At 46.0% G+C, this 27,281-nt stretch overlaps 1 protein-coding gene and 1 long non-coding RNA gene across 2 annotated transcripts in view; one reads left to right on the top strand and one right to left on the bottom strand.

Moving 5' to 3' along the window:
* Sirt1 (sirtuin 1) overlaps nt 1-8,114 on the bottom strand; it is a 21,959-nt gene extending 13,845 nt beyond the window's left edge. Inside the window, exons 1-4 of the mRNA XM_076557135.1 lie at nt 7,578-8,114; nt 5,959-6,075; nt 4,531-4,772; nt 552-704 (exon numbers count right to left, since the gene is read on the bottom strand). Of these exons, the coding sequence (XP_076413250.1) occupies nt 552-704; nt 4,531-4,772; nt 5,959-6,075; nt 7,578-8,034 (969 nt within the window). The 5' untranslated portion in view covers nt 8,035-8,114. The remainder of the gene's footprint in view (nt 1-551; nt 705-4,530; nt 4,773-5,958; nt 6,076-7,577) is intronic.
* LOC143269887 (uncharacterized) lies at nt 7,177-27,281 on the top strand. Its single transcript, XR_013046664.1, has 3 exons — nt 7,177-7,235; nt 25,323-25,396; nt 27,159-27,281. It is a non-coding gene; the product is annotated as an uncharacterized LOC143269887 (long non-coding RNA).

Raw genomic sequence — 27,281 nt, 5'->3', positions numbered from 1 at the left:
GGACACCCATGGCAAAACACCAATGCACATAAAATAAAAATAAAAAGTAACTTCAATCTTTGGTAATTAAAATCAATTTTTCAGATAGATGCACATGTTAAAACTTGTCCACTACGCCCGGTGGTGGCGGCGCACGCCTTTAAAGCACTTGGGAGGCAGAGCCAGGCGGATATTTGTGAGTTCGAGGCCAGCCTGGTCTCCAAAGCGAGTTCCAGGAAAGGCGCAAAGCTACACAGAGAAACCCTGTCTCGAAAAAAACAAAACAAAAAAACTTGTCCACTACAAAAGATACGCTTATACACTTATGACTCAGAAAAAAATAGATTAAAAGTCACACAAGTCATTTTTTTTATATCTTCTACAAACCTCCACAGGAGAGAAGACAAACAGTCAAAAAACCAAAAGTACATTATTTTCATCAGTCCTAAAACAGAAGTTCTGCCTACCACACATAGCATCCAATTCACTGGGTGAGGAATGCCAACTTAAGACACCCACCTATACATGACATCAACACTTTTTCATGAAAAACAAACAAAAACCTGTGATACCTTTGCAAACTTGAAGAATGGTCTTGGATCTTTTCTAAAATACTCAATATCAAACATGGCTTGAGGATCTGGGAGATCTGGGAAGTCCACAGCAAGGCGAGCATAAATACCATCTCGTGATCTGAAGTCAGGTATCCCACAGGAAACAGAAACCTGAAATATAGAAGACATAATTTACAACATTCAATTGTCTACCTTCATAATTAGTACCTCTAGTATATACAATTTGGTGGTAAGAACTCAAAAGACAAACTGAGTTTGGGGGACAGCAATACAACCCTTCTAATTTTAAATACAGATTAAACAGGCAAACTAATGTGAATAATTCATCTGCCACATATTGTTTTCAGTGGTGCTAAGTTTGGCTAATCTTAACCCTTTAACCAGGGGTGTGACAGGGTCCTGGTTATTCAGTAGTATACAGCTGTCTAACACGCACGATAAGAAAGTCATTTTTTTCTCAAATGCTATTATGTTTTCCTGTTTTTGTTTTCTATGTATGTAGGGGAACTAAATGTATATCTGTGCACCTGGTGTCCTCAAGTCAGAAGGAATCAGATCATGCAGTTGTGAAGTGTCATGTGGGTGCTGGGAACTGAACCTGGGCCCCCTGCCTAGCAGCACCAGCAAGAGCTCAGTTCTGAACCATCTCTCCAGTCCAAGAATATAACATTTATTTATAGGTTCTTGGTTCTTGGTTTTTGGTTATTTTTTTTTTCTTTTCTTTTAAGGGAGTCTCACTATGCATCCCTGGCTGACCTGAACTCAGAGATATACACCTGCCTCTGCCTCCACAGTGTTAGCATTAAAGCATGGGCTACCTAGCTTCTTCTCCTTCCCCCGCCCCTGAGCTGAGGACCAAACCCAGGGCCTTGTGCTTGCTAGGCAAGCGCTCTACCGCTGAGCTAAATCCCCAACCCCGATATTTTTTTAAATAGTGTCTTGATGAGCCTGAAGCTCACCACGTGGTTAGGCTGGCTAACCACTGAGCTCCAGGGATCTGTCTCTACACCCCAGCGCAGAGAGAGGTCAGGCAAGGCCTTGACAGGTAAATGCTGGGATCAAAGGCATGATCACAATACCCAGCTAAGGATGTGTTTTTTTGGTTATGGAATATTATTAACTATGTAAAGGTGTGCTACATTTGTTTATGCTGCATTTGTTAATTATGCAAAGATGTGTTGCTGTTTTACCTTGCCTGCCTAAGGCACATGATTGGGCTAATAAAGAGCTAGATGGCCAATAGCTAGGCAGAGGAAGGACAGGTGGGGCTGGTTGGGAGAGAGAATAACTAGGAGGAGTAGTGCAGGCTTGAGTGGAAAGAGAACAAGGGAGAGGGAGACACGTGGGGCCAGCTACCAGGCAGCCAGACAGAGGAAACTATGAATGTAGGACATACAGAAAGGTAAAAGGCCCTGAGGCAAATGTAGATGAAGAGAAACAGGTTAAAGTAAGTTGTAAAAGCCAGTGGGACGAGCCTAAGCGAAGGCCAAGTATTCATACCTAATAAAGTCTCCTGGTCATGATTGGGAGCTGGTTGGTGGCCCAAAAGCAAGGCTGCTACATTTTTTAAAATACAAACAAAACCCAGAACAGTGGTACAAATCTACAGTCAGAGCTAAAATAACCAAGGCAGGATCACCTACCTGAGTTCAGGTAGCCACCCTGTGCAACACAGTGACAACCTATCTCAATAGAAATAAAACAGTGCTAAGGACCAATCAGTTGTGTGTTTGTGCCCATGTTCAAATCCCCAGCAGCACAAATAATTACAATAAAGGGCCAGGGAGATGGCTCTGCAGCTAAAGGTTACCGAGCTGGATGACTTGTTTGATACAGGAACCACAGGGAAGGAAGGAAAGAATGCTTCCCAGTTGTCCTTGGACACCCTCTGTGTGTACACACACACAATTTGTTCTTGCTGTTGTTGGGTTTTTGTTTTTTTTTTTTTTTTTAAAGAAAGGGTTTCTTTATGCAACAGCCCTGGCTGTTCTGGAACTCTCTTTGGATATCAGGCTGGCCTTGAACTCAGAGATCCGCCTGCCTCTGCCTCCTGAGTGCTGGAATTAAAGGCCTGCACGGCCTGCACCACCACCACCCCCCAGCTACACAAACTTTTTCTTAAATAACCACATGTAGTGGCACCTGCCTTGAATCTTAATTATCTGCAAGTTTGAGGACAGCCTGTTCTACAAAGGAAAGTTCTAGTTCAGCCAGAGCTACACAAGATACTGTTTCTAAATGAATAAAAGGTATAAAAGGTTTTAGACACGATACTTTTCCTCAGATAAACCCTGGCAGTCCAAATAGGAGAATCAACAAGTTTCATTTTGCTCCAGCTTTACAGTGAAAGAAAACTGTCTCTGGACCCCACTTGACTGGAAGGAGGATTGCTGCAAGGCTGAGACCATTCTAGTTACAGGGACCATCTCAAAAAAACCAAAACCATCAGCCAGGCATGCTAGTGCTTTAGTACTTGCTTTAACAATCCCAGCACTTGGGATGATCCCTGGAAAGTTCTAGGCTAGCCAGGGCTATAAGTAAGACCCTATCTCAAAAATAAACCTGGGAGCCTGCAGAATGGCTCAGCCAGCTAAGGTGCTTCTAACCAAGCCTGAAGCAAGACTCACACAGAGGAAGGAGATAACTCAAGCTGTCCTGACTCCCACAGGTGCCATAGCATACTTGCTGCCACACACCCAAACACAAGACAAACCATATGTTTTGTTTTGAAAAAAAACAAAAATGGGGGTGGAGGCCTTTAATCCCAGCACTCAGGAGGCAGAGGCAGGTGAATCTGAGGCCAGCCTGGTCTACATAGCTGATCCAGGATAGCCAAGGCTGTTAAACAATGAAACCCTGTCTCAAACCAAAAAACAAAAAACAAAAAACCCCAACCTTTGCCTAAATCATACCTATACGCAAAACTAATTCTCTTCTGGGGTTGAGGGGCTAGTGCACACTGACATGCTTTGGCATGCTCACCTCCCTCTGCCTCCCAGAACTGGAATTCTTAATGATCACATAATACCTTTTCACTTTGCTCGATATGTTTCTTGTTGCTAACATACTACACAACACAGAATATGACTTGGTCTTAGGCCAAGTCTACAATCTCACCAAGTTAAAATGAAGAAAAGGTGAGAATGTTACCTTCCCAATACTACCTATTTTAACCATAAATTAAGTTTCTGCTTTCTCCATGAAAATGGACTGTCTCCACTAAAGCCTTGCTACCATACATTGCAAAAGAATCTAATTTCTCTAAATCTCCTTTGGGAGCCAGGATACATTGTGTTAAAACTCCAGGAGCTGAAGAGAGATAGCTTGATGCTCTTATAGAGGACCTGGAGGCTCACAACCATCCTCACTCCAATTTCAAGGTATCTGATGCCTTCTGGACTCCTCAGGCACATCACACAAGAGAACACAAAACATACATGCAGGTAAAACACCCTGCACATCAAATCAAAAACAAACTGAACTACAGGAACTAGAGAGATGACCTAGCCACTAAAGACAACTTGCTGCTCCTTAAAGAGAGGCTACATTTGGTTGCTAGCAGCCACATGGGGGCCCACAACTGACTAGAACTCCAATTATAACCCAATACCCAATTCTGGCCTCTGCTGGCACCAGGCACACATGGTACACATACATGCATGCAAGCAAAACCTCATACACGCACGCACGCACGCACGCACGCACGCACGCACGCACGCACACGAATAAGATCATTAAAAAGAAAAAAGCCATAATTCCACTTACCAATTCTGCTACAAACAAACAAACATTTCAAGTTGTCAGACTTTTCAAAACACTGAACTAATTTAGCAACTGCTGTTACACCTCAGGTTTTGGCAATTTCTAAACACCTATATTATGAACGAAGGCTACAATTAGAGCAGAAAAAGTTAACTGGCCAAGGAATCAAACATACACCAGGCCTCTCTCTCCTGTCTTTCTGCCCCGTACATACCCCGGCTCCAGTTAACACGACTATCTTCTTGCACTCTTGTAGTAACCTCACAGCATCTTCAATTGTATTAATGTCTTTCCTTTTTTTCCGTTTTGGTGGTTCTGAAAGGATATTAATAACAATCTGCCACAGTGTCATGTCATCCAGCTCAGGTGGAGGAATCGTTTCTGGTAGTAAATCTTTAAGGATTGTTCGAGGATCGGTGCCAATCATGAGATGCTGCTGAACGAAAGTATATGGACCTACAGGAAGGGAAGAGAGACTCAGATCAATTCCACTTCTAATTAAAACCTCATTTATTTGTCAAGTAAATAAGTCAGCAATATATAAAATTTTTATATAAACAAAATACAATTTAGAGCCAGGAGGTAGAGGCAAAGTCAGGTGATCTCTGAGTTAGAAACCCAGCCTGGTCTGAGTGAGTTCCAGGACAGCCAGGGCTACAGAGAATCTCTGTCTCCAAAAGCCTGGGGGGAAAAAGTACACTTTAAAGGTATAGATCTGACTGAGCAAGAGCTTGGGGGCGGTGTGTGTGTGTGAGATGCTTAGGTCTAAGGTTTTGTTTTTCAAGACAGCATTTCTCTTTGTAGCCCTGGCTGACCTGGAACTTCTATGTAGACCAGGCTAGCTTTGAGCTCACTCAGATTTGCATGCCTCTGACTCCCTAATGCTGGGATTAAGGGTATGTGCCACCACTGCCTGGCAGGTCTCAGGTCTAAGTATTTTGATTGTATTTTAAGGGTCAAATGGGTGGAAGATGAAGAAAACAACTCAGAAATCAGCATGCAGGAGGCCAAGAAAAAAAAAATCTTACCAATACCTGAGGAACTAGATCTAAATGGTAAAGGTGACAGAATTAAAAGTTGGTACAAAAACAGCTGGAATTAACTATAATCCCCAGCATTTCACACAAGACAATCGGAAATTCAAGGTCAATGGGAGCTACACAGTGAGTTCAAGCCAGTCTAGGCTACAAGTGACCCTGTCTCAACAAGCAAGCAGATAAATTTTAAAAAATACTGGTACATACAGAGCAAAAGAGGAAAAGCTGATATAAAAGAAAAAGGACAGCGATGAGGAACATCCTCAGCCCCAAAGGGAAATGGTGTAGCACACCTAAAAGCCCAGCACTTGAGCTGCTGGAAAAGGCAGGAAGATCAGAAATTCAAGACATCATCCTTACATCCTAGACTCCATGAGTTTAAAGCCAGCTTGGGATACATGGACCTGTCAAAGGAGTCAAGAAAAAGGAAAAGACGGGAAGGAGAAAGAAGGAAGAAAAGGTGTAAAGAAGAAAAAAAATAGCACTGGTTATGGTATGCTCCAGAGGCTGGTGCAATAGACTGCACAACAAGCGAGCTAGCCTGGGCTACAAAACACCTTGTTTGGAAAAGAGAGGAGAGAGAAGGGCATTGGTCTGAGGCGTACCTATCCTGGGCCGTGGAGTCCAGTCGCTAGAGCTTGCGTGGGAAGTCCTGTCCTCTTCGTCACTTTCACAGGAGTGAAAGCCATTAGTGATGATCTCATCAGTGAACAGGAGGTTGTCTGTGAGAGGAAACAAGAGGCTGCGGCTCAAACAACCTGCATCTGGACCTGGGGTACACACCTGAAAGAACGCACTGTGTGGACGGACCACATGGGGAGACTCAGGTGAGAGACAAAAAGGAAAACCAGAAAAGGCACAGGAACGTACATCTGTGATGCCAGCACGTGGGAGGTGCATAAGTTCAGAGCAACCTGACCTCTATAAAATAGTGAAAGCCAGACCAGCTTGGGCTAAAGTGGGACCCTATCTCAAAAAAAAAAAATCTGTGTAACTCAGGGGAAGCATGCCTTCAAACAGGATCAGGGTTCCACATCTAGGACTTAAAAAAACAAAAACAAAAAACTACACCTTCATGAAATGCATGAAATATAAGTTACCTCAAACCAGGCAGTGGTGGCGCACGCCTTTAAAATGCCAGCACTTGGGAGGCGGAGACAGGTGGACCTTGGTGAGTTTGAGGCCAGCCTGGGCTACAGTGAGAGTTCCAGGACAGCCAGGACTGTTACACAGAGAAACCCTGTCTCGAAAAGAATTTTTAAAAAGTATTATATACTTTGTAATATGCTTGTCTCCCTTTAATAGCTGAAATCAAGGGCTATTTACTATTCCAGTCCCTATAGCCATTTTTTTCTTTTCTAAGTACATGGCCAATGAGTGCCCCATTAAATGGTCCACAAATACAGACTCCGATAAATTCTGGACAAAAGCAGTTCAGATGACATTATTACATATACAGCTCCTTTACTGTTAATATGGCAAACACAGCCGGTTTGTTTCAGAACTAGATAAGTAAAAAACTAAAAAAAAAAAAAGGTTAGAAGCACATAATTTCAGAAGAAAAAGTACAGTAAAATTATCCCTCCGATATACCTAGGCGCTAAATGCAACCTCACAAAAGTAATGTTTTCAGGTACAGTCATTTCCTTACATTTTTAAGACCATGCCTCACGAAACAGCTTTTGGTCTATTAGAATTCCTAACTTCAAAAAAAAGACATCGGTCCAAAAAAAAAAAAAAAAAAGAAAGAAACACCAAAAAAAAACCCCACCACACAGGTGTCAGATTGCAAACGCAATCGCAGGTCGATCCACGGAGGGGGAGGGAGGACAGTCCAAAGTGTGCTGCGAGGCAAATACAACTTTAATACAGGCGCTTTGGGGTAAGTCAGAAAGAATACGAGGGAGGGAAGAGGGAAAAAAAAAAAAACTTCTCCAACGCCAACTGCGAGCGAGAGCCGGGCGCCCCGGCGACTGCGCGCAGCGCAAAGCGGCCCAGGCGAGCGGCGAGTCCGCGCGCGGCCGGCTCCGCTGCAGGGCCGGCGAGCTCGGCGGCGCGCGGCCGAGCCAGGGCCGAGCTGCGCCGCCGCCGCCGCCGCCGCCGTCACCGCCACCGAGCCCTCGGAGCCCTCGAGGGCCCCGGCCAGCCCGGGACCGGGGCCCAGGCGGGGAGGGGACGCGGAGGGGACGCGACTGCGCGGCCGCGGCCCCGGCGCGCGACTCACCCCGGTAGCCGATCGCTGCCGCTGCCGCCGCCGCCGCCGCCGCCTCGTCGTCCTCCTCCTCCTCGCCCTCGTCGTCGTCGAAGTCGTCGGCAGCCCTCGGCTCCCGCCGCAGGCCCGACCCATTGTCTCCGTCCCCGGCCGCGGCGGTCGCCGGGGCCTCCCGCTCCGCGCCCGCCGCCGTCGCCACCATCGCCGCCGCCGCCCCGACCGCCTCCCGCCACAGCGCCGCCGGGGCCGCGGCGCTCGGCGTCTCACACCCCGCGGCGGCGGCCGCCACCGCCGCGGAGCTCGGCTCGCCGGGGCTGTGCCCGAGGCCGGGCCCGTCTCGGCGCGGCCTCTTACGGAGCGGCTCCTCGGCGGGCTGCGCCGCCGCGGCCTCCATGGCGATGGCCGCCGCCGCCGCCGCCGCGGAAGGGGAGCCGCCGGCCTGAAGGGCGAGCGCCGCCTCGTCCGCCATCTTCCAACTGCCTCTCTGGCCCTCCGCCCTCGCCTCCTCTGCTCCGCTCGACGCGCGGCACTGGCGCCCCCGCGGCTCGGCTGCGGGAGATTTAAACCCCGTCACGTGACCCGGCCCCTCGGCCGTCGCCCCCGCCCCCCCCCAGCCCCGGCCCCCGGCCCCCCGGCCCCGCCCCTCCCGGCCCCCGGCCCCGCCCCCGCGCCGCTCCCGCCACCCACGCGGGCCGGACCACAACACGCCGGGTCACGTGTCCGGGCGCCGCCCGCGGCCTCGGCCCTCCCCGGCCCCACCCAAGGCAGGCGGGCGGCCCGGCTCCCCCTCTCGGCGGCCTCTCTCTTCTCCCTCCGGCCTCCTGCTCGCCCGCTCGCCCCGGGGATCGCGGCCGCGGCCGCTCAAGTTTGCCATTGCGCCGCGAGTTCCCACCTGGGCCTCCCGCGTGCACCTGGCCCGCCGCCGCCGCCGCCTCCTCCGCCTCGGCCGGCCGGCATTGACCTCGGGGTGGAGTGGTGGGGTTGGGGGTGTTCAAAAGCCCCGGAAGGCAGAAAGGAGTCCCACCTGGCCCCCGGGCTGAGAAGAGCTCCCCCCACCCACCCACCCACCCGACTCGTGCTTTGTGACAGCTCTGCCTCAGTTTCCCCCCACCGTGGTCCCCTCTGCAGATGGCGATTTCTCCCCGCACCTCCGTTGGCCTGTGCGGTGGAAGGTCAAACCCCAAAGCCCGAAAGGACATGGGCCTAGCTGCTCGCGCGGGGCGGGGTGGGGGGGGTGCCCCAAAAATGTTCAGTCTCAGTCCCCCGGACCTCGCTTTTGTAAAATTCATTATCTCTTGGCTCCGGCGGGCAGAGAGAGAGAGGGGGACTGGAGCGAGAGGAGCACTTGGTTCTTACTCAGTGTGGGAGTCAGATTTGGGGGCCCGGCTCTTGTGACTTCAGCATATGGATCGAGTCTTTTCTAAACCCACTTTTTGGTTATTGTTTGGTTTTCCGAGACAGGGTTTCTCTGTGTAGCCCTGGCTGTCCTCGATCTCGCTCTGTAGCCCAGGCTGGCCTCGAACGCACAGAGATCCACCTGCCTCTGCCTCCCGAGTGCTGGGATTGAAGGTGTGCGCCACCACTCACCGGAAGTCCTCTAAACCCAGTTTCTAAGCATCTCTTAAAAGGGCAAGACCAGGACTGAGGCTGCAGCTCAGTTGTGAAGTCACGCTTGCCTAACACGCATGAAGCCCTAGGGAGAGGGGCACAGGAGGTCATCTTCAGCTACCTAGGAAGTTCAAAACAGGCCTGGAAACGTAAACCCTTGTCTCAAAATGAAATTTTAAAAACAACGGTCAGTGGGTTTTGTTTTGTTTTGTTTTTCTTTTGCAGTGTTATGATGAGAAATCAGCTAGATAGGTGTAAAGTAATGACCCATACTAACTTAAAAAATAAAATCTTAGTTCTAGCCGGGCGTGGTGGCGCACGCCTTTAATCCCAGCACTCGGGAGGCAGAGGCCGGCAGATCTCTGCAAGTTCAAGGCCAGCCTGGTCTGCAGAGCGAGATACAGGACAGGCTCTAAAACTAAAAAAATCTTAGTTTTAGAACGGAGAAGGGGCTCGGGGGTGGTTAAGAGCTCTTGTTCTTGCAGAGGCCCTGGGTTTGACTCTCACCATGCACAGGGAGTCACACCCGCGGATCTGACACCCTCTTTCGGTAAACCCAGGCATGCATGCAGCCGAAACACCCAGACGCATAAAAAGACATCTTTCTTTGTTTTTGGAGACAGGGTTCTCTGTGTAGCCCGGGCTGCCCTGGAACTCGCTCTGTAGACCAGGCTGGCCTTGAACTCACAGAGATCTGGCTGCCTCTGCCTCCCCAGTGCTGTGATCAAAGGTGTGTGCCACCACGGCCCAGCATATAAATACATCTTTAAATAAAAAAAAAAAAAAATCTTTTTATTCTTAGTTCTTTCCCAACTCTCCAGTTACCCCGAAATTCTGGGCCCTTCTAGCCATTTGAGTCATTACAACTCAATTACACTTGCCTCAGTTACAGAGAGACTGGTATGTAATCCCCCAATCCAAAAATTCGGGAGTTAGAGACAAGGGGAGCAGGAATTTAAGGTGTTTTCACTATGCAGTGAATTTTGGCCCACCCTGTCCCCAAAATAAAACAATAGCCAGATGTGGCACATGCCTTTAGTCCCATCACTCAGGGGCAGAGGCAGGAGAATCGAGGCCAGCCTGGCCTACATGTGGAATTCAGGCTAGCCAGGGCTATATAGACCCTGTCTTAAAGACTATGAAAAATATTAACTGAAAATTAAGGGGCCAGAGAGATGGCTCAGTGGTTAAGAGCACTGGCTGCTCTCCCAGAGGAGCCGGGTTCAATTCCCAGCACCCACGTGGCAGCTCACAACTGTCTGCAATGCCAGTTGACAGGGGACCTGGCACCCTCACACAGACATAATAAATGCAGGCAAAACACCAATGCAAATCAAAATCTTTAAAATTAAAAAGTAAGCCTGGGAGCTGGCGGTATAGCTCAATGGTTAGGCACATGGGCTGCTCTTTGGGAGGTTCCAAGTTTGGTTCCCAGCACCCATTTCAGGGGGCTCACAAACACCTGTGACTCCAGCTCCAGGTGACACTGACCTTCACAGGTACTGCCCTTGAGCGTGCGCGTACACACACACACACACACACAATTAAAAATAAAAATCTCTAGGCCCAAGATGGTTGTGGTGGCTCACGCTTTTACCCTTAGCACTCAGGAGGCAGAGGCAGAACGGGAATTTGAGGCCAGCCCAGTTTAGATAGTGTCGTTGGGGTTTTCTCTCTTTTGGGGGGGCCCCACCACCAACCTCCCAAATAAATCACACATGGAGGCTTAGTCTTAATTATGATTGCCCGGCCTTAGCTCGATTTATTTCTTGCCAGCTTTCCGTGGCTTGCTGTGTGGCTGTGTGGCTGTGTGGCTGTGTGGCTGTGTGGCTGTGTGGCTGGGTGGCTGGGTGGCCGGGTGGCCGGGTGGCCGGGTGGCTGTGTAGCTGAGTAGCTGGCCTCTGAAGTCCTTCTCCTTCTCTGGCTACTTCTTTTCCTCCCAGATTTCTCCTATATATTCTCTCTGCCTGCCAGCCCCGCCTAACCTTTCTCCTGCCTTGCTGTTGGCCGTTCAGTTCTTTATTAGATCATCAGGTGTTTTAGACAGGCACAGGAACACAGCTTCACAGAGTTCAACAAATGCAGCAGAAACAAAAGTAACACACCTTAAAATAATATTCCACAACAGCATGGCAAGTTCCAAGGCAGCCAGAGCTACATAATGAGTCCCTGTCTCAAAAACACAAATAAATAGTAATGATCTCTAAGCCCAGGATGGTGGCGCACGCCTTTAATCCCAGCACTAGGGAGGCAGAAGCAGGTGGATCTCCATGAGTGTGAAGTCAGCCTGCTTTACCTAGCTCTAGGCCATCCAGGACTACTTAGTGAGACCCTGTATATAACAAAATATCAAAAATGGGGCCAGTGAGATGGATCCCTGGGGAAGAGCCTCATGATAGCCATATTTCTGGGACCTACACAGTGGGAAGGGAACTGACTCCTGCAAGTTGTCTTTCAATTTCCACAAGCATGCATGTGCGCACACACACACACACACACACACACACACACACACACACACACACACAGAGAGAGAGAGAGAGAGAGAGAGAGAGAAACTACTTAATAACAGAATCTGGGAATGCGCATCAGTTAGACACAGGTTCAGTCCCCATCACTGCGTAAGGCAAGTGATGATGCAAGTGTGATGATGGTCCAGCCTATACTCCCAGCACTCGGGAGGCAGAGATAGGAAGACCAGGAGTTCACCATCATCCTCTGCTACATAGTGACTTTGAGTTATAACAACGACAACAAACAGGGAAAGGCAGGAAAGAAAAGAAAAAAGAAAGCAACACCTCCCATCTATATTTCTGTTCTCCCAATACTTGGAAAACATTTACCAGAGTGGTGTCATTCTCTGGTCCTTCAAGCTCACAAGTTCACATTCATAGTTGCAGCTCTCCCCCAGGACTGGCCTCACAGTTGTGGTTATTCTTAGCATTAGTACACTCTAAACTGTTTCACATTGCCGAACCCATTTTCCCAACCCCAAAGCTCTTAGCTCCTCATAAAGGAAGACCGATGAGGCACACAGCACAAGGAGGCAGGAGATGTGATAGCATTGAGTGAGCTATTTGTGCACACGTTGAAGGGGAGTTTGTTTGTTTGTTTTTGTTTTCAAGACAGGGTTTCTTTGTGTATCCTTGGCTGTCCTGGATCTGCTCTGTAGACCAGGTTGGCCTCGAACTCACAGAGATCCTCCTGCCTCTGCCTCCCAAGTGCTGGTATTCACGGCGTGTGCCGCCACCGCCCGGCATGTTGAAAGGTTTTTATGAGCTAACCATGGAAGTGGCACTATTTCTTACATCTAGCTTTCTAGAAGTTAGCCGTGTGCTAACAAGATCAAGGGACTGGGAATGTGACGTAGTTGGCAGAGAGCTTGCATAGTATGCGCAAAGCTCTGAGTTCGATCCTAGCACTGCATGAGCCAGACGTGGTGGTGCGTGTCCGGGCACTTGGGCAGTAGAAGCAGGAGGATCAGAAGTCACAAATCAGCCTTGTTAGGCTGGCTAGGTTTATGTCAACTTGACACAAGCTAGAGTCGTTTTGGGAACAGGGAACCTCAATAGAGAAAATGTCCCCGCTAGATTGCCTGGTCAACAAGCCTGTGGTACATTTTGCATTTTCTTCATTGCTGACTGATATGGGAGAGCACAGCTTACTGTGGACAGCAGTGCCATCCCTGGTCCTGGGTACTATAAGAAAGCAGGCTGAGCAAGCTACGGGGTAAGCCCGTAATCAGCACTCCTCCACGGCCTCTGCATCAGCTCCTGCGTTCAGGTTCCTGCCTCGAGTTCCCATGCTGAAGCCCCTCGGCCGATGGAGTGTGACCTGAGAGGTAGAAGCTGAAATAACCCTTTCCTCACCCACTTGTTTACAGCCATGGTGTTTTAACCCAGCAATAGAAACCCCAGGTGAGATACTTGTCTAAGTAGCAAGTTTAAGGTCGGACTGAGCAACGTGAGATTCTGTCTTGAGGTGGAGGAGGAGGGGGAGGCAGAAGGAGCAGGAGGAAGAGAAGAGGCAGTGAGTGTGGGTGATTGCTGGGGGTTGTTTTTTTGTTTTGTTTTGTTTGCAGCTTTGCGCCTTTTCCTGGAACTCACTTGGTAGCCCAGGCTGGCCTCGAACTCACAGAGATCCACCTGGCTCTGCCTCCCGAGTGCTGGGATTAAAGGCATGCGCCACCACCGCCCGGCAATTGCTAGGGGTTGTAGTGGTCGGTTGTGTTGGTATTCTGAATCACTCTGAACAGTCAAAGGAAGAGGGTTATTCTGGGATCAGGCTCTGGGGCAGCAGGGAGGAACGGTCACTAATGCCCTGAACCCCAAACAGCCATGCAGAAGTTTGTTTTTTATTACACAAAAATTGTTTTGGGGGTAAATCAAATTCTTCATACCAAAGCCCCTGACACAATCTAAATGTTTCATGAAGGAAAACATCACACCCCTGCAATTTTAGCCCTTACTGTGCACTGTTTGTGGTACCCAATAATGCAAGGTGTTCCAGGCTTGCCAGGACCATCTTGTGACTCAAATCATGCAAAGGCTGGGAAGCTCCTTCAGAAAAACAACTCTATAAATCACAGAGTTTTCTGTAATGATCTCTCTTTTAAAAATTTTTAAATGATTTATTTTTATTTTGGTGTTTTGCCTGTATGTCTGTGTAAGGGTGTCAGATCCCCTGGAACTGGAACTACAGACAGTTGTGAGCTGCCATGGGGGTCCTGGGAATTGAACCCCGGGTCCTCTGGAATTGTAGCCAGTGCTCTTAACCATTGAGCCATCTCTCCAGCCCTAACAGTGATTTCTTCAAGGTCTAAGTCCTTCCAGAACACAACTATTTCTCTCTCTCTCTCTCTCTCTCTCTCTCTCTCTCTCTCTCTCTCTCTCTCTCTCTCTCTTTATTGACTCTTTGTGGATTTCACATCATGCACCCCAATCTCATTCATCTCCCCATCCCTTCGAATCCACCCTCTGCCCTTGCAACCTCCCCCACAAAATACAATAAAAATTAAAAGGAAAAAAATTTTGTCATGGAAGCTGTAGTATGTCATAGTGAGTCACACAGTATACTCTTTAGTTCATACGTCTTTACTTGTGAGTGTTCATTGCAATGAGTCATTGGTCTTGCTCAAGGGCTCTGGCTTCTGCTACACTATCAATACTGGGACTCCTTGGATATCCTGTTGTTGCCTTGAGTCATAAAGATCCTACAGATTTGGATCTGCAAGACCAGCCCCTTCATGTAGTTCGTAGATGGAGTGGATGTTGGGGTGGGCCAACTCATAGCCCTGGTACTGGGCCTGGGCGGTACCATTTCATGCTAATGTTTAACCTAGGTCCGAAGACTCAACTACATTTCCTACTACAAGATGACTTAGTATGCCCTGGGTTTGAGCCCCACCACAGAAAGAAAATGAAAAAGGTATTGGAGCTGTGTGTGTATTGTGTTTTTGTTGACTGCTTGATGGCCTATTGTTGTTGTGGTAGTGGTGGTTGTTTTCCAATGCTGGGTATTAAACTAAGAGTATCGTGAAGTTTAAGGAAACACACTACCTGGCAGTAGTGGAGCACACCTTTAATTCCGGAGGCAGGCCGATCTCTGTGAGTTCGAGGCAATCCTGGTCTACAGAGCTAGTTCCAGGGCCGTGAGAGCTGTACAAAGAAACCCTGTCTCAAAAAAACCAAAGGGGAAGCCGGGCTGTTTTTGTGCACGCCTTTAGTCCCAACACTTGGGAAGCAGAGGCAGGCTGATCTCTGTGAGTTCGAGGCCAGTCTGGTCTACAGAGCGAGTTCCAGGACAAGCTCTAAAGCTACACAGAGAAAGGCTGTCTCAAAAAAGCAAGCAAACAAACAAACAAAAACAACCAAGGGTGGGGGGAGAAAAAGAAAAAGAAACACACTGCCACTGAGATACATCCCTCGCTCCCCATTATAACTTCACAAACCATTCCGGGTTAGCCTTTAACTTAGTAGATCCACCTCTTTAATGATATCAAGGACAGAGTGATTTTGTGATATGTTGAAAACCTAACCCCCAAAATAATAGCACTGAGATGTGTTTGTGAAATCATTATGAAGATGGGTAGATCAAGAAGGTAGTGTCTTCAGGGATGGAATCAGTGCCCCTATGAGAAGGGATTCCAGTGTGATGCTCTCCTTTAATCTAAGCACTCAGGAGGCAGAGGCAGGTGGATCTCTGTGAGTTCAAGGCCAGCCTGGTCTGCATTGGGAGTCCAAGGACTTCCAGGAGCCATAGTCTCAGATGTCAAAGTCTGAGTGCCCAGTTGATGGCCTTTTGTTATAACAGACGAGCTGAGACAAATGATGTTTGTTTTTGGTTGGTTGGTGTGCAGGTGACCACGGAGGCCAGTGGTGGGTGTCATACCGCCTGGAGCAGTCGTTACAGGCCATTGTGAGCACCGATAGACTCCATCGCATGTCCTCTGGGAGGGCAGCAACTGCTCTTCACTGCTGAGCCGTCTTTCCAGCTCCCACCCTCACCCTATCCCACCCCCATTTTTTTAAGGCAGAGTCTTCTACTTGTGGGCTCAAGAAATCTTTCTGCCGCAGCTTCCTGAGTGGATACACCATCCCACACTTCAGTCTGAAAATTCTTGGAGACTGTTGGAGATGCAGCTCTGTAGCAAAGTACTTGCCTAGCATGTGCCCACCAGTAGGACTACAAAAAAAAAAGAAAACAAACAAACAAACAAAAAACAAGATCCAAATAGTTTAAGTATCTGTAAATGAATATTATTGTTTTGATGATTTCCATATCAGTTAGATATTTATACACATATACATATGTATAAATGGACATACATTCAAGGAGTTTTAGTATAATACCAAATTCTTTCAAATTCTGTCTTGTTTGTGCTGAAAAAAAAAATCACCTAATTTTCTGTTTTCAATAATCTCTCTTCCTCTCCTCCCCGCAGATCTCACTGCATAGCCCAAGTTGGCATGGAATTCATTATGTAGTGCAGGCTCAAATCGGAGAGCTGGACTTTCAGGTGTATACGCCTGTGCCCAGCACAAGCATCATTTAATGATCTAATAGCTGAGACATTGATTCGTTTCTCCTGTGGTTTGCAGAAGGCAGAAGCCTGGAAACTACCTGACTTTCAGAAAGATGTGTCACCAAAGTCATTTGGGGTCTAATTTTGTGATATGTTTACTTAGACCTACAAACTACTAATTACAAATTATACTCTATTTTCTTCTGCTAGAGGCATCTCGTTAGAAAAGTTTGGGGAATATTGAGCACCTTGGAGTGTATCATATGGAGTACCTTGAGTATGTTTTTCTCAAGAATTTGGAAGTTCCAGATTTTCATTTCTCTCAGGGCATACAATGATGAAATTCAATTCAGTTGTTTGCTTTGTGTTGAGGTTTCCAGAAGCAACCCAAGCTGGCTCATCAGTCTCCCCTCTCAGCCTTCTAAGTGCTGAGATTGTAGGTGTGTGCCTCAGTGCGTAGATTACCTGTGTAATTTTCATTTTTCTCCTCCTCCTCCTCTTCCTCCTCCTCCTCCTCCTCCTCCTCCTCCTGCTTTTCCTTTTGAGACAGAATTTCACTACGTACGCCTAACTGGCCTAGAACTCAAAGAGATCTGGAACTCACAGAGACCCATCTGCCTCATCTCTTGAGTGCTGGGCTTAAAGGCGTGGGCCACCCTGTCTCCGCCATTTTTCTTTCTTTCTTTTTTAAACAGCCACTCAAAGGGGCAGGAGAGCTCTTCCAGAGGTCTAATTTATTCCTTCCTTCCTTCCTTCCTCCCTCCCTCCCTCCCTCCCTCCCTCCCTCCCTCCCTCCCTCCCTCCCTCCCTCCCTCTTTCTTTCTTTCTTTCTTTCTTTCTTTCTTTCTTTCTTTCTTTCTTTCTTTCTTTCTTTCTTTCTTTCTTTAATGTATACGTTCTCTGTCTGTAGCTATGTGTGCAGGCCAGAAGAGGGCACCAGATCTCACTACAGATGGTTGTGAGCCACCGTGTGGGTGCCGGAAATTGAACTCAGGTCCTCTGGAAGAGTAGCCAGTGCTCTTAACTGCCATGCCATCTCTCCAGCCCCAGAGGTCTGATTTCTGTTCCCAGCCCCTAAGTCGGTGGCTCACTAATGCCCGTAAGTCCAGCTCCAGGGAGTCCAGTGCCCTCTGGCCTCTAGCAGCACTTGCACACAATGGTGCATATACATTCACGAAGATGCATATATACACATAAATAAAAAAAAAAACTCTAAAGATATTAAATACATATACTGGAATTTACTTGAGGTACAGCTCCATGGCAGGTTTGCAGAATGTTCAGGTGGCCCCAGGGTTCTCTCTCACAAAGGAAACAAGATGAAATAGAGTTAACCAGAATTCAGCTATGTCTGGGAAAGCTCTTGCCCCTGGTACCCATATCCTCCACTGTCACTCTGTAGCACAAATGTGAGATGTCCCTACGGCGTATGTGTTGAACGCCTGGTCCTCACCAGTCGGTGCTGTTTTGGGAGGTTGTGGGACCTAGTAGGCAAAAGTGAGTCTTTGGAGCAGAACAGAACACAGAAACTGCACAGGAAGTGTGATGGTTTAAATGAGATATTGTAGCTAGAGTTTTCCTGCCTTGCCCACAGTCAGGACAAATCTCTGTCACCCGCCAGTCCCACAGCTGCTCAGACCCAACCAAGTAAACACAGACACTTATATTGCTTACAAACTGTATGGCCGTGGCAGGCTTCTTGCTAACTGTTCTTATATCTTAAATTAATCCATTTCCATAAATCTATACCTTGCCATGTGGGTCATGGCTTACTGGCGTCTTCACATGCTGCTTATCATGGCAGCGGCTGGCATTGTCTCTCTCTGCCTTCCTGTCCCTCAATTCTCCTCTCTGTTAGTCCCGCCTATACTTCCTGCCTGGCCACTGGCCAATCAGTGTTTTATTTATTGACCAATCAGAGTAATTTAACATATAGACCATCCCTCAGCAAGATATCCTACATATTCACGCTTGGACGTTGTTTGGGGAGGCTTAGGAGGTGTGGTCTTGCTGGAGGAAGTACGTCATGGAGGCGGGCTTTGGGGTTACAAAAGACTGCTACTTGAAGTATCTGTTTCCTGCTTGAGGCTTGAGAAGCGAGTTGCCAGCTTTTCTCGCCTGTCATGCCTGGTGTTTGCTGCCATAAATCCTTGCTGTGATGGTGACAGCCTTTATTCCTGTGGAACCGAAAGCCCCCAATAAGCCCTTCCTTCTATAAATTGCATTGGTCAGCTGGGCAGTGGTGGCACACGCCTTTAATCCCAGCACTCAGGAGGCAGAGGCAGGTGGATCTCTGTGAGTTCCAGGCCAACTTGGTCTACAGAGTGAGTTCCAGGACGTGGTGGAATTTATTTGTTTGTTTGTTTGTTTATTTATTTATTTATTTATTTTGGTTTGTTTGTTTGTTTGTTTTTGTTTTTGTTTTTTGAGACACAGAATCACTGTGTAGCACAGGCCAGCCTGGAACTTTCTCTGTAGACCAGGCTGGCCTTCAACTCAGAGATCCATCTGCAATGGATAGTGTCTGTTTCCCCAGCAAATTCCTTTTCCCAAGGTCAGGCATTTAGACAAAAGCCACCATTCTCTCAGGGGCTTGAAGAAAGTTCCTACTTGCTTGAAAAGGGAGTCATTCTCCTTATCTCTGGCGAGAGGAACTTAACATATGACTCAACATATAACTTAACATATGACTGTGTTCCCCTATGATTGTCAAGGTCAATGCTACCCTCTAGATTCCCTCCATCCCTGCTCACAAGCCCCACCCCAGCTCACAAGCCCCACCCCCGCTCACAAGCCCCACCCCCGCTCACAAGCCCCACCCCCGCTCACAAGCCCCACCCCAGTTCACAAGCCCCACCCCAGCTTACAAGCCCCACCCCAGCTCACAAGCTCCACCCCAGCTCACAAGCTCCACCCCTGCTCACAAGCCCCACCCCAGTTCACAAGCCCCACCCCAGTTCACAAGCCCCACCCCCGCTCACAAGCCCCACCCCCGCTCACAAGCCCCACCCCAGCTCACAAGCTTCACCCCTGCTCACAAGCCCCACCCCAGCTCACAAGCCCCACCCCTGATCACAAGCCCCACCCCTGATCACAAGCCCCACCCCAGCTCACAAGCCCCACCCCAGCTCACAAGCCCCACCCCCTGATCACAAGCCCCACCCCTGATCACAAGCCCCACCCCTGATCACAAGCCCCACCCCAGCTCACAAGCCCCACCCCAGCTCACAAGCTCGGTTTCTCCAAGTCCCATTTAACCCTGGAAATATTTCCCCTGGCACTCTTCCTTATTTTCCTGGGATAAAGCCTTGGCAGTTTGATGTCTATTTGGGATGGGGGTGTGTGAGACAAGGTTTCTCCCTCTAGCCCTGGCTGTCCTAGAACTTGCTATATAGTCCAGGCTGGCCTGAAACTCAGAGATCCACCTGTGCCTCCTGAGTGGTGAGATTAAAGGCATGTGCCACCACTTCCTGGCCGTGTCTTTTTTTTTTTTTTTTTTTAGCCATTGTGTTCCTGGTAGTTTGCTAAGCAAAACAGAAAACTAATACAGATGGTTTGTAGTGAGGGAATAAATGTTTTTCATATGACTTAAAAAAACATGCTCCCGCTGCTATATTGAACCCACACATGCTTTAAAAGAAATTTGCTGTAGACTATTATTTTAAGGTGTGTTACTTTTGTTTATGTTGCATTTGTTTAACTCTGTGAAGCTGTGTTACTGTGCCTGTGTAAAACACCTGATGGTTTAATAAAAAGCTGAATGGCCAATAGCAAAGGCAGGAGAAAAGATGGGCGGGGCTGGCAGGCAGAGAGAATATAAAGAGGGAGAAATCTGGGAAAGAGAAGGAGGAACCAGAGACAGAGGAGGACTTGAGGGGCTAGCCACCCAGGTACATAGCAAGACACAGAGTAAGAGTAAGATTTACAGAAGTAAGAGAACAGGAAAAACCCAGAAGCAAAAGATATATGGGATAAGTTAAAGAAAGCTGGCTAGAAACTAAGCCAAGCTAAGGCCAGGCATTTATAAATAAGAATAAGTCTCCATGTGACATTTATTTGGGAGCTGGGTATCAGGCCCCCCCAAAAAAGAGCAAACACAAACAATATTTTGACACCCAACATGGGGTATATTTCCATGTAAGGCCTGAGAAAGCTGTACCACACAACAAAAAAAGGGATACAGCTCCTTTAAGAGTTTCAGCCAGACAGTTTCTGCTGGTCACTGAGACCTTAAGCAGCTAGTACGTTAAGTAGGAACAAAAAAACTAAGTTAAAACACCTGCAACGCCTGCCATAGTGCAAGCATTGGCATTCTAGAGTCCTAGGAAGGTTGAATGCAGTTTCTGGTCAGAGAAACTTCTGACTGGCCTTGAGTTTCATGCTTGACTTTCATGACCCAAGAAGTGGGCAGGGCCAGCTGAGAGCCGCTCTTTGAAAATGCAGGTGTAGATTAACAGTCTAAGGTATGCTTGTATGGTCAAAAAAGGCTGAAGATATGCAATGAGAGAGGTCCAGACAGAACAAACTCTGAGCAGGTTACAGTGTGTTTAACAATGTACATAGGTTTAAGAAAAGGAAAAGGGTATAGTCATAGGAAAAAAAAGAATAGTTTATAAAATAAAGTCTTTAAAGGCAGAGTAAAAGAAAAAAAAAAAGCCAAGTAAGATGGGAAATACACAGAGAATCTGGACCCTATATGTTATTGTGTTGATTTTGAATTTTCTTATTAAATCTTTCTTAGCTTTCTCCAGACTTTCCTTCACAGACAACAAACACATTAAGATGCCTGTGAATAAAAGAAGCGGTGGTACCACCATTACCATTTGTGGGGTTCCTCTGACCCCACCAAAGAATTAGGCCCACCACGTGCAGCAGACCTTGACTGAGAAGGGGTAATGCGCCACTGGCCCACCACCCAGCCTCCTGGTACCCGGAGACAATCAGACTCAGTGGGGAGCCGTGTCGAGCAGAAACTCGTTTATTAAACATCAGCACACCCTTTGTAAAGCACCAAACCACAAGCCAGCTTTCCGTCTACCTTTTCTCCTTGGAACAATGACCCCTTCCCCCTCCCCACTTCCTTGTTTTTTGTGACTAATTTCTTTCAGACTAGCAGGTTGAATGAAGACTGTGAGATGGGACCCCAAGCAGTGGGGGAAAGACACAGTCACCACCTGAGTTAGAATAAAAACCAAAGGCACTTCCTCTCTCTATGTTGCCTCTCACGAGCACATCATCTTGGTCAACAGTAAAGTTTGCCCGGTCCAGACACTTCAGTTGGAGTGGTGGCCACTTGTTGTGGAATATTCCTTTACATTGTGTGAAGATATGTCACTATGACTGGTTTAATAAACAGCTAAATCGCCAATAGCTAGGCAGAAAGTATAGGCAGGACTTCTGGACAGGGAAGAAGAAAGGTGGAATCATTAGATGGAGACAAAGGGAAGAAGACATGGACGAGGAGAGGTAAAAGCCACAAACCATGTGGCAGCAAATAGATGAATAGAAATGGGTTAAAAGAACTGGTTAGAAACAAGCCTGAGCTATAGGCTGAGATTTCATAATTAATAAGTCTCTATATTGCTCTTTGTGAGCTGGTGGCCCAAAGGGAAGTCCTGCTGACTATAAATGGTGTCCAGCATGGCATTTGTATTTCCACACAGGGCCTGAGAAAGTGGTCTCTTGGGTAGGCTCAGTATACAGAGGCATGGCACTTTTTTTTTTTTTTTTAAACATAAAGTCAGGTTATAATTTAAAAGTCCAGGGTTATTTTAAACAGTAAAATATTTTCTCTGTAGAAAACAGTATAAATGATAACATTTCCTAATAAGTCCTTTTAAGCCAAATGATAGTTGAATTATAAATATTGATTAGATTTTGGGATACAGAAGAGACCTATCTTCAAGAGACCTAGCTTCATGTTCAGAGAGCTATGTTTTACTTAAGTTGTGTAAGTGAGATTCCTGTTCATCTTCCCCTTCACTGTTTGATTTACGGCAGACATTTTTCTATAGGCTAATCCATAATATAAAAGATTTTAGCCTTCTACTCCTGAAAGCACAGTCAGCATTTTCTTTCATCAGCTTGATACAGTAAAATTCGTATCCTAATAGTGAAATGTTCCACTAAAGCTTGCCCAGTGACTGGGTAAAACCAAAACTTATTATAAGCCACAGTCATCCTAGGGTCCCCCCTGCTATGTAGCCTCCCTGGGTCTGTGGGTTGCAGTCTTATTGTCTTTTGCTTTATACCTAGTATCCATTTGTGAGTGAGTACATACCATGTTTGTCCTTCTGAGTCTGGATTACCTCACTCAGGATGATATTTTCTTTCTTTTTTTTTTTTTTTTGTTTTTTTTTTTTTTTTTTGGTTTTTCAAGACAGGGTTTCTCTGTGTAGACTTGTGCCTTTCCTGGAACTAGCTTTGTAGTCCAGGCTGTCCTCGAACTCACAGAGATCCTCCTGCCTCTGCCTCCTGAGTGCTGGAATTAAAGACATGCGCCACCACTGCCCAGCATTTTCTAGTTCCATCTATTTTCCTGCAAATTTCATGATGTCATTGTTTTTCTCTGCTGAGTAGTACTCCATTGTGTATATGTACCACATTTTCTTAATCTATTCTTCAGGGCATCTAGGTTGTTTCCAGGTTCTGGCTATTGTAAATAATGCTGATATGAACATAGTCAAGCATGTGTCCTTGTGGTGTGATTGAGCATTCCTTGGGTATATGCCCAAGAGTGGTATGGCTGGGTCTTGAGGTAAATCAATTCCCAATTTTCTGAGAAACCACAATACTGATTTCCACAGTGGTTTTACAAGTTTGCACTCCTGCCAACAGTGGAGGAGTGTTCCCTTTGCTCCGAATCCTCTCCAACATAGACTGTCATTAGTGTTTTTGATCGTAGCCATTCTGACAGGTATAAGGTGGTATCTCAGAGTCGTTTTGATTTGTATTTCTCTGATGACTAAGGATGTTGAGCATTTCCTTAAATGTCTTTCAGCCATTTGAGATTCTTCTTTTGAGAATTCTCTGTTTAGCTCTATAGCCCATTTTTTAATTGGATTGTTGAGTATTTTGATGTCTTGTTTCTTGAGTTCTTCATATACTTTGGAGGTCAGTCTTCTGTCAGATGTGGGGTTGGTGAAGATCTTTTCCCATTCTGTAAGTTGTCTTTTTGTCTTATTGACTGTGTCTTTTGCCCTACAAAAGCTTCTCAGTTTCAAGAGGTTCCATTTATTAATTGTTGCTCTCAGTGTCTGTGCTACTGGTGTTATATTTAGGAAGTGATCTCCTGTGCCCATGCATTCAAGAGTACTTCCTACTTTCTCTTCTATCAAGTTCAGTGTCACTGGATTTACGTTGAGGTCTTTGATCCACTTGGACTTGAGTTTTGTGCATGGTGACAGATGTGGATCTATTTGCAATCTTTTACATGTTGACATCCAGTTAAGGCATGGCACTTTTAAAAGGCCCTACTACCAAGCACTTAAATGGGGTTTCTGAGGGGTGGGCAGCGTGCTGCTTTGTGGTGAGAAACCAGGTAGAAGCACCTGTGGGATCTGGGGCAGATGGACCAGCTCCAGGCCAGACCTGCAGACATGAAGCTCTGCTCTCACCTACCAGAAGTGGGTGAAGCCGGCCACGAGGCCATGTGCTAGTGCTGGAGGCCTCGCTGCCACCGAACAGTTTAAGATTTGGCTCATGTATGCCAGGGAATGTGAAAGTGCCCAGCGAAGACATTTAGAAAATTGGTCCAGACCAAGAAAAACTTCTGAACAGATACAGTATGTTGAAAAATGTGCCTAGATGCTAGAAAAGAAAATGGGTATAGACTGTCATAGAAAAAATAAATAGTATATAAACAATAAAGTCTTTAAAGAGAAAATAAAATAATGTAAAAAGGATAAGCCATGTAAAGTTGGAAAATATTATAACATAGGGAGTTTGGACCTTATATAGTGCATTGTTAATTTTGAATTTTTGTTTTGTTTTTCAAGAGAGGGTTTATTTGTGTAGCTTTGGAACCTGTCCTGGAGTTGGCCTTGTAGATCAGGCTGGCCTCGAACTCACAGAGATCCACCTGCCTTTGCCTCCCAAGTGCTGGGATTAAAGGTGTGCATCACTGATGTCCGGCTTGATTTTGAATGCTAATGAGAAGAGAATGACAGTCATGGGATTGTGAAAGGGACTGCTGAATTAAACCAGCCTATATACTTTAGGAATGCCTTAACTTTAAAATGGAAGTCAGAAAATATATTGCTTTGGGGAAGAGGTTCTGCTTTTGTTTCCCCCAGAAAAGGAAAGGCTGTGGATTCATTCAAGGTTGATAAAGATCAGGTTTGATTGGGATAGACCCCCTGAAAATCTTGACTACAGAAACATAAACCCAGAAAAACTACAAGACAGGTGATGTATATTTTACTTACTCAAACATAAAACAAAAAATCATCTTTGCCTGGCTTGTGTACAACACACGGTCCATACTTGTGTTAATGCAGATGTGTATGTTACCTTTAAAACTGTGTGTTTTCAGAGCAAGGGAAAAAGACACCAAAGAAAACAGGTGGCCCAGGTGATCCAGACTATCAGAGTATCTCTGTTATAATTTCCTCAGAGTTCTGCATCCAGAACAGCTTCAAGGCTGCTGTCTGAGATGGTCTAGCCTCACAGACTATTCTAGTTAAGACTGCAGATAATTCTTGCACTTTCCCATTGCACAGAGACTGGACAACAAGCGTTACGTCTAGCTTTCCCAGGACTTGACTGATAAGTCTTTGCACCCTGAAGGCCTTTCCACCAATGCAGCAATCCAAATTAAACCAAATCAGACCAAATTGGAAAAGCCCAGGTTTAATGGGTAAAGTGTTCCTTGGGTGATTCCCCAGCCCCTCAGTAGGAGACTAGGACTAGAGACTGGAAGAACCATGTGTCTGTTTTCTGGGATCCAGCTTATACTCTGTGGGAGTGGTCTTGAACATCTCTGGGGGAGAAGCTGTGTTTGGCGGGCTTTGAAGGGGTGGGTTTGGGAAGGAGCTGTGTTTGGTGGGCTTTGAAGGGGCAGGTTTAGGGAAAGAGTTGAGGTGGATCTTCCACCATAACATTGACCATTATCTTAATTTTCTCAGGGTCTCCTAAAGATGCTGTCACCCACAGACAATAAGAAGTAATTTTAAGAACACAATGCCCACATTCCCAAGAGGTGAGGTGGGTGGTTTTTGGTCATTCAATGGGTTACAAATAATTGTCATTATTTAGGGAGCTGGTTATAAGTTGTTATTGGTTATGATAAAAAAAAATCTGAACAAAGGAGATTAGATTCAGGGATCTCTTTCTGAAGGAAAAAAGGGGAATATAGTGTAGAAATGATTGGATAAAGGGGTAGATTGTTGAGTCTACTTTTGAACAACCACTTGTCTCAAATATTTTACATTTGTATGGATTTTTGTATATTGATACAAATTTAAGATTATTTTTGTTATACTACATATATTTGTATTCTTGTTTAAAGTATTATAGCTATACAACTTATTTAAAAATGTAAAGTTTTAGTCCTTGAAAGCTATTTAAGATAAAGAAATATAGTTTGAGCTGGAGAGATGGCTCAGAGGTTGATAGTACCGACTGTTCTTCCAAAGGTCCTGAGTTCAACTCCCAGCAACCATATGGTGACTCCCAACCACCTGTAATGAGATCCGATGCCCTCTTCTGGCCTGCAGTCATACATGCTGTATACATAATAAATAAATGTTTAAAAAAAAGAAATATATGTTAATAGTTAGTCATCTACAATAATCAAACTTATAGTAATGTTAGGTGTGTTTTCAAGGTCATACAGAGATATATTATAGATAGATAGGTAATCTTCAAATACTTCAAAGACCTTCAGAATATGGCATTTAAAATGTTTCAATAACATAAGGCTTTTCATGACAGTGAGACATGTCTGCTCCTGGCAGCACCAGTCTACTTCAAATAAGAAGAAATGGCGGCCAGGCGTTGGTGGCACATGCCTTTAATCCCAGCACTCGGGAGGCAGAGGCAGGCAGATCTCTGTGAGTTCGAGGCCAGCCTGGGCTACCAAGTGAGCTCCAGGAAAGGCGCAAAGCTACACAGAGAAACCCTGTCTGGAAAAACAAAACAAAACAAAACAAAACAAAACAAAACAAAACAAAACACCAAAACAAAAAAAAAAAAAAAAGAAGAAGAAGAAGAAGAAGAAGAAATGGCATTGAAGAACCTCCATATGGAGTTTGCTTTCTTTGTGACAAAAACTAGCCATTTGGTCAAGAAACTGCCCTTGCCTCAACTGCTGACAGTATGCTGCCCAAACTGGACAAGGAGGGGACACACACACACACACACACACACACACACACACGCACAAATGACTGCCAAACTTTGCCAAGACAAAGTAGGACAATCCTTCAAAGTTACTGCTTTACAGAAAAGTCTGTCAGATATTCTAGGCCTGTAGGCTGAAGATGGATGCCCCAACATTGCAGAGGAACCCTGGGGTGACTGTTCAGGCAGCCAGCTGTCTCTGTCATTTCTATAGTTTTGGAAGTTACTTTCTCTGAACTTCCTGTTTACTCAAGTAATATTTCATCCTTCTTGGGTCTCTGATAGGGATTGAAGACTAGATAGTTTTACAGTTTTCCTTGTTACCAAATTCAGAAAAGAAATTTACATAAGAGAGAAAAGTTTATGAGGTTGAGAAACATAAAAGTTTAAGTTGTTTATCTAAAAAGATGTCTTAAGGTCTAAAAAGATATTTTTTAGGATGGTAATACAAGTTATGACAAATAATTATTTAGGACTAAGATAGGATAGATAATGGAATATTTTCTCTAATTTTTCCAAATGAAAATAAGCTGGGCATTGTAAATGTAATTCTTACCTGATAATTGTTCTTATTGTATATAGTTTTCCTGTGTTACAGTTAAAATCTTTCTTTTATTTAGACAAAAAGGAGGAAATGTTGTGGAATATTCCTTTACACTGTGTGAAGATGTGTCACTGTGATTGGTTTAATAAGAAGCTAAACAACCAATAGCTAGGCAGAAATTATAGGCAGCACTTATGGA

This window comes from Peromyscus maniculatus, chromosome 21, assembly GCF_049852395.1.
Source record: "Peromyscus maniculatus bairdii isolate BWxNUB_F1_BW_parent chromosome 21, HU_Pman_BW_mat_3.1, whole genome shotgun sequence".
NCBI classification, from domain to species: Eukaryota; Metazoa; Chordata; class Mammalia; order Rodentia; family Cricetidae; genus Peromyscus; species Peromyscus maniculatus.
This window is presented reverse-complemented; position numbering and strand designations above follow the sequence as displayed.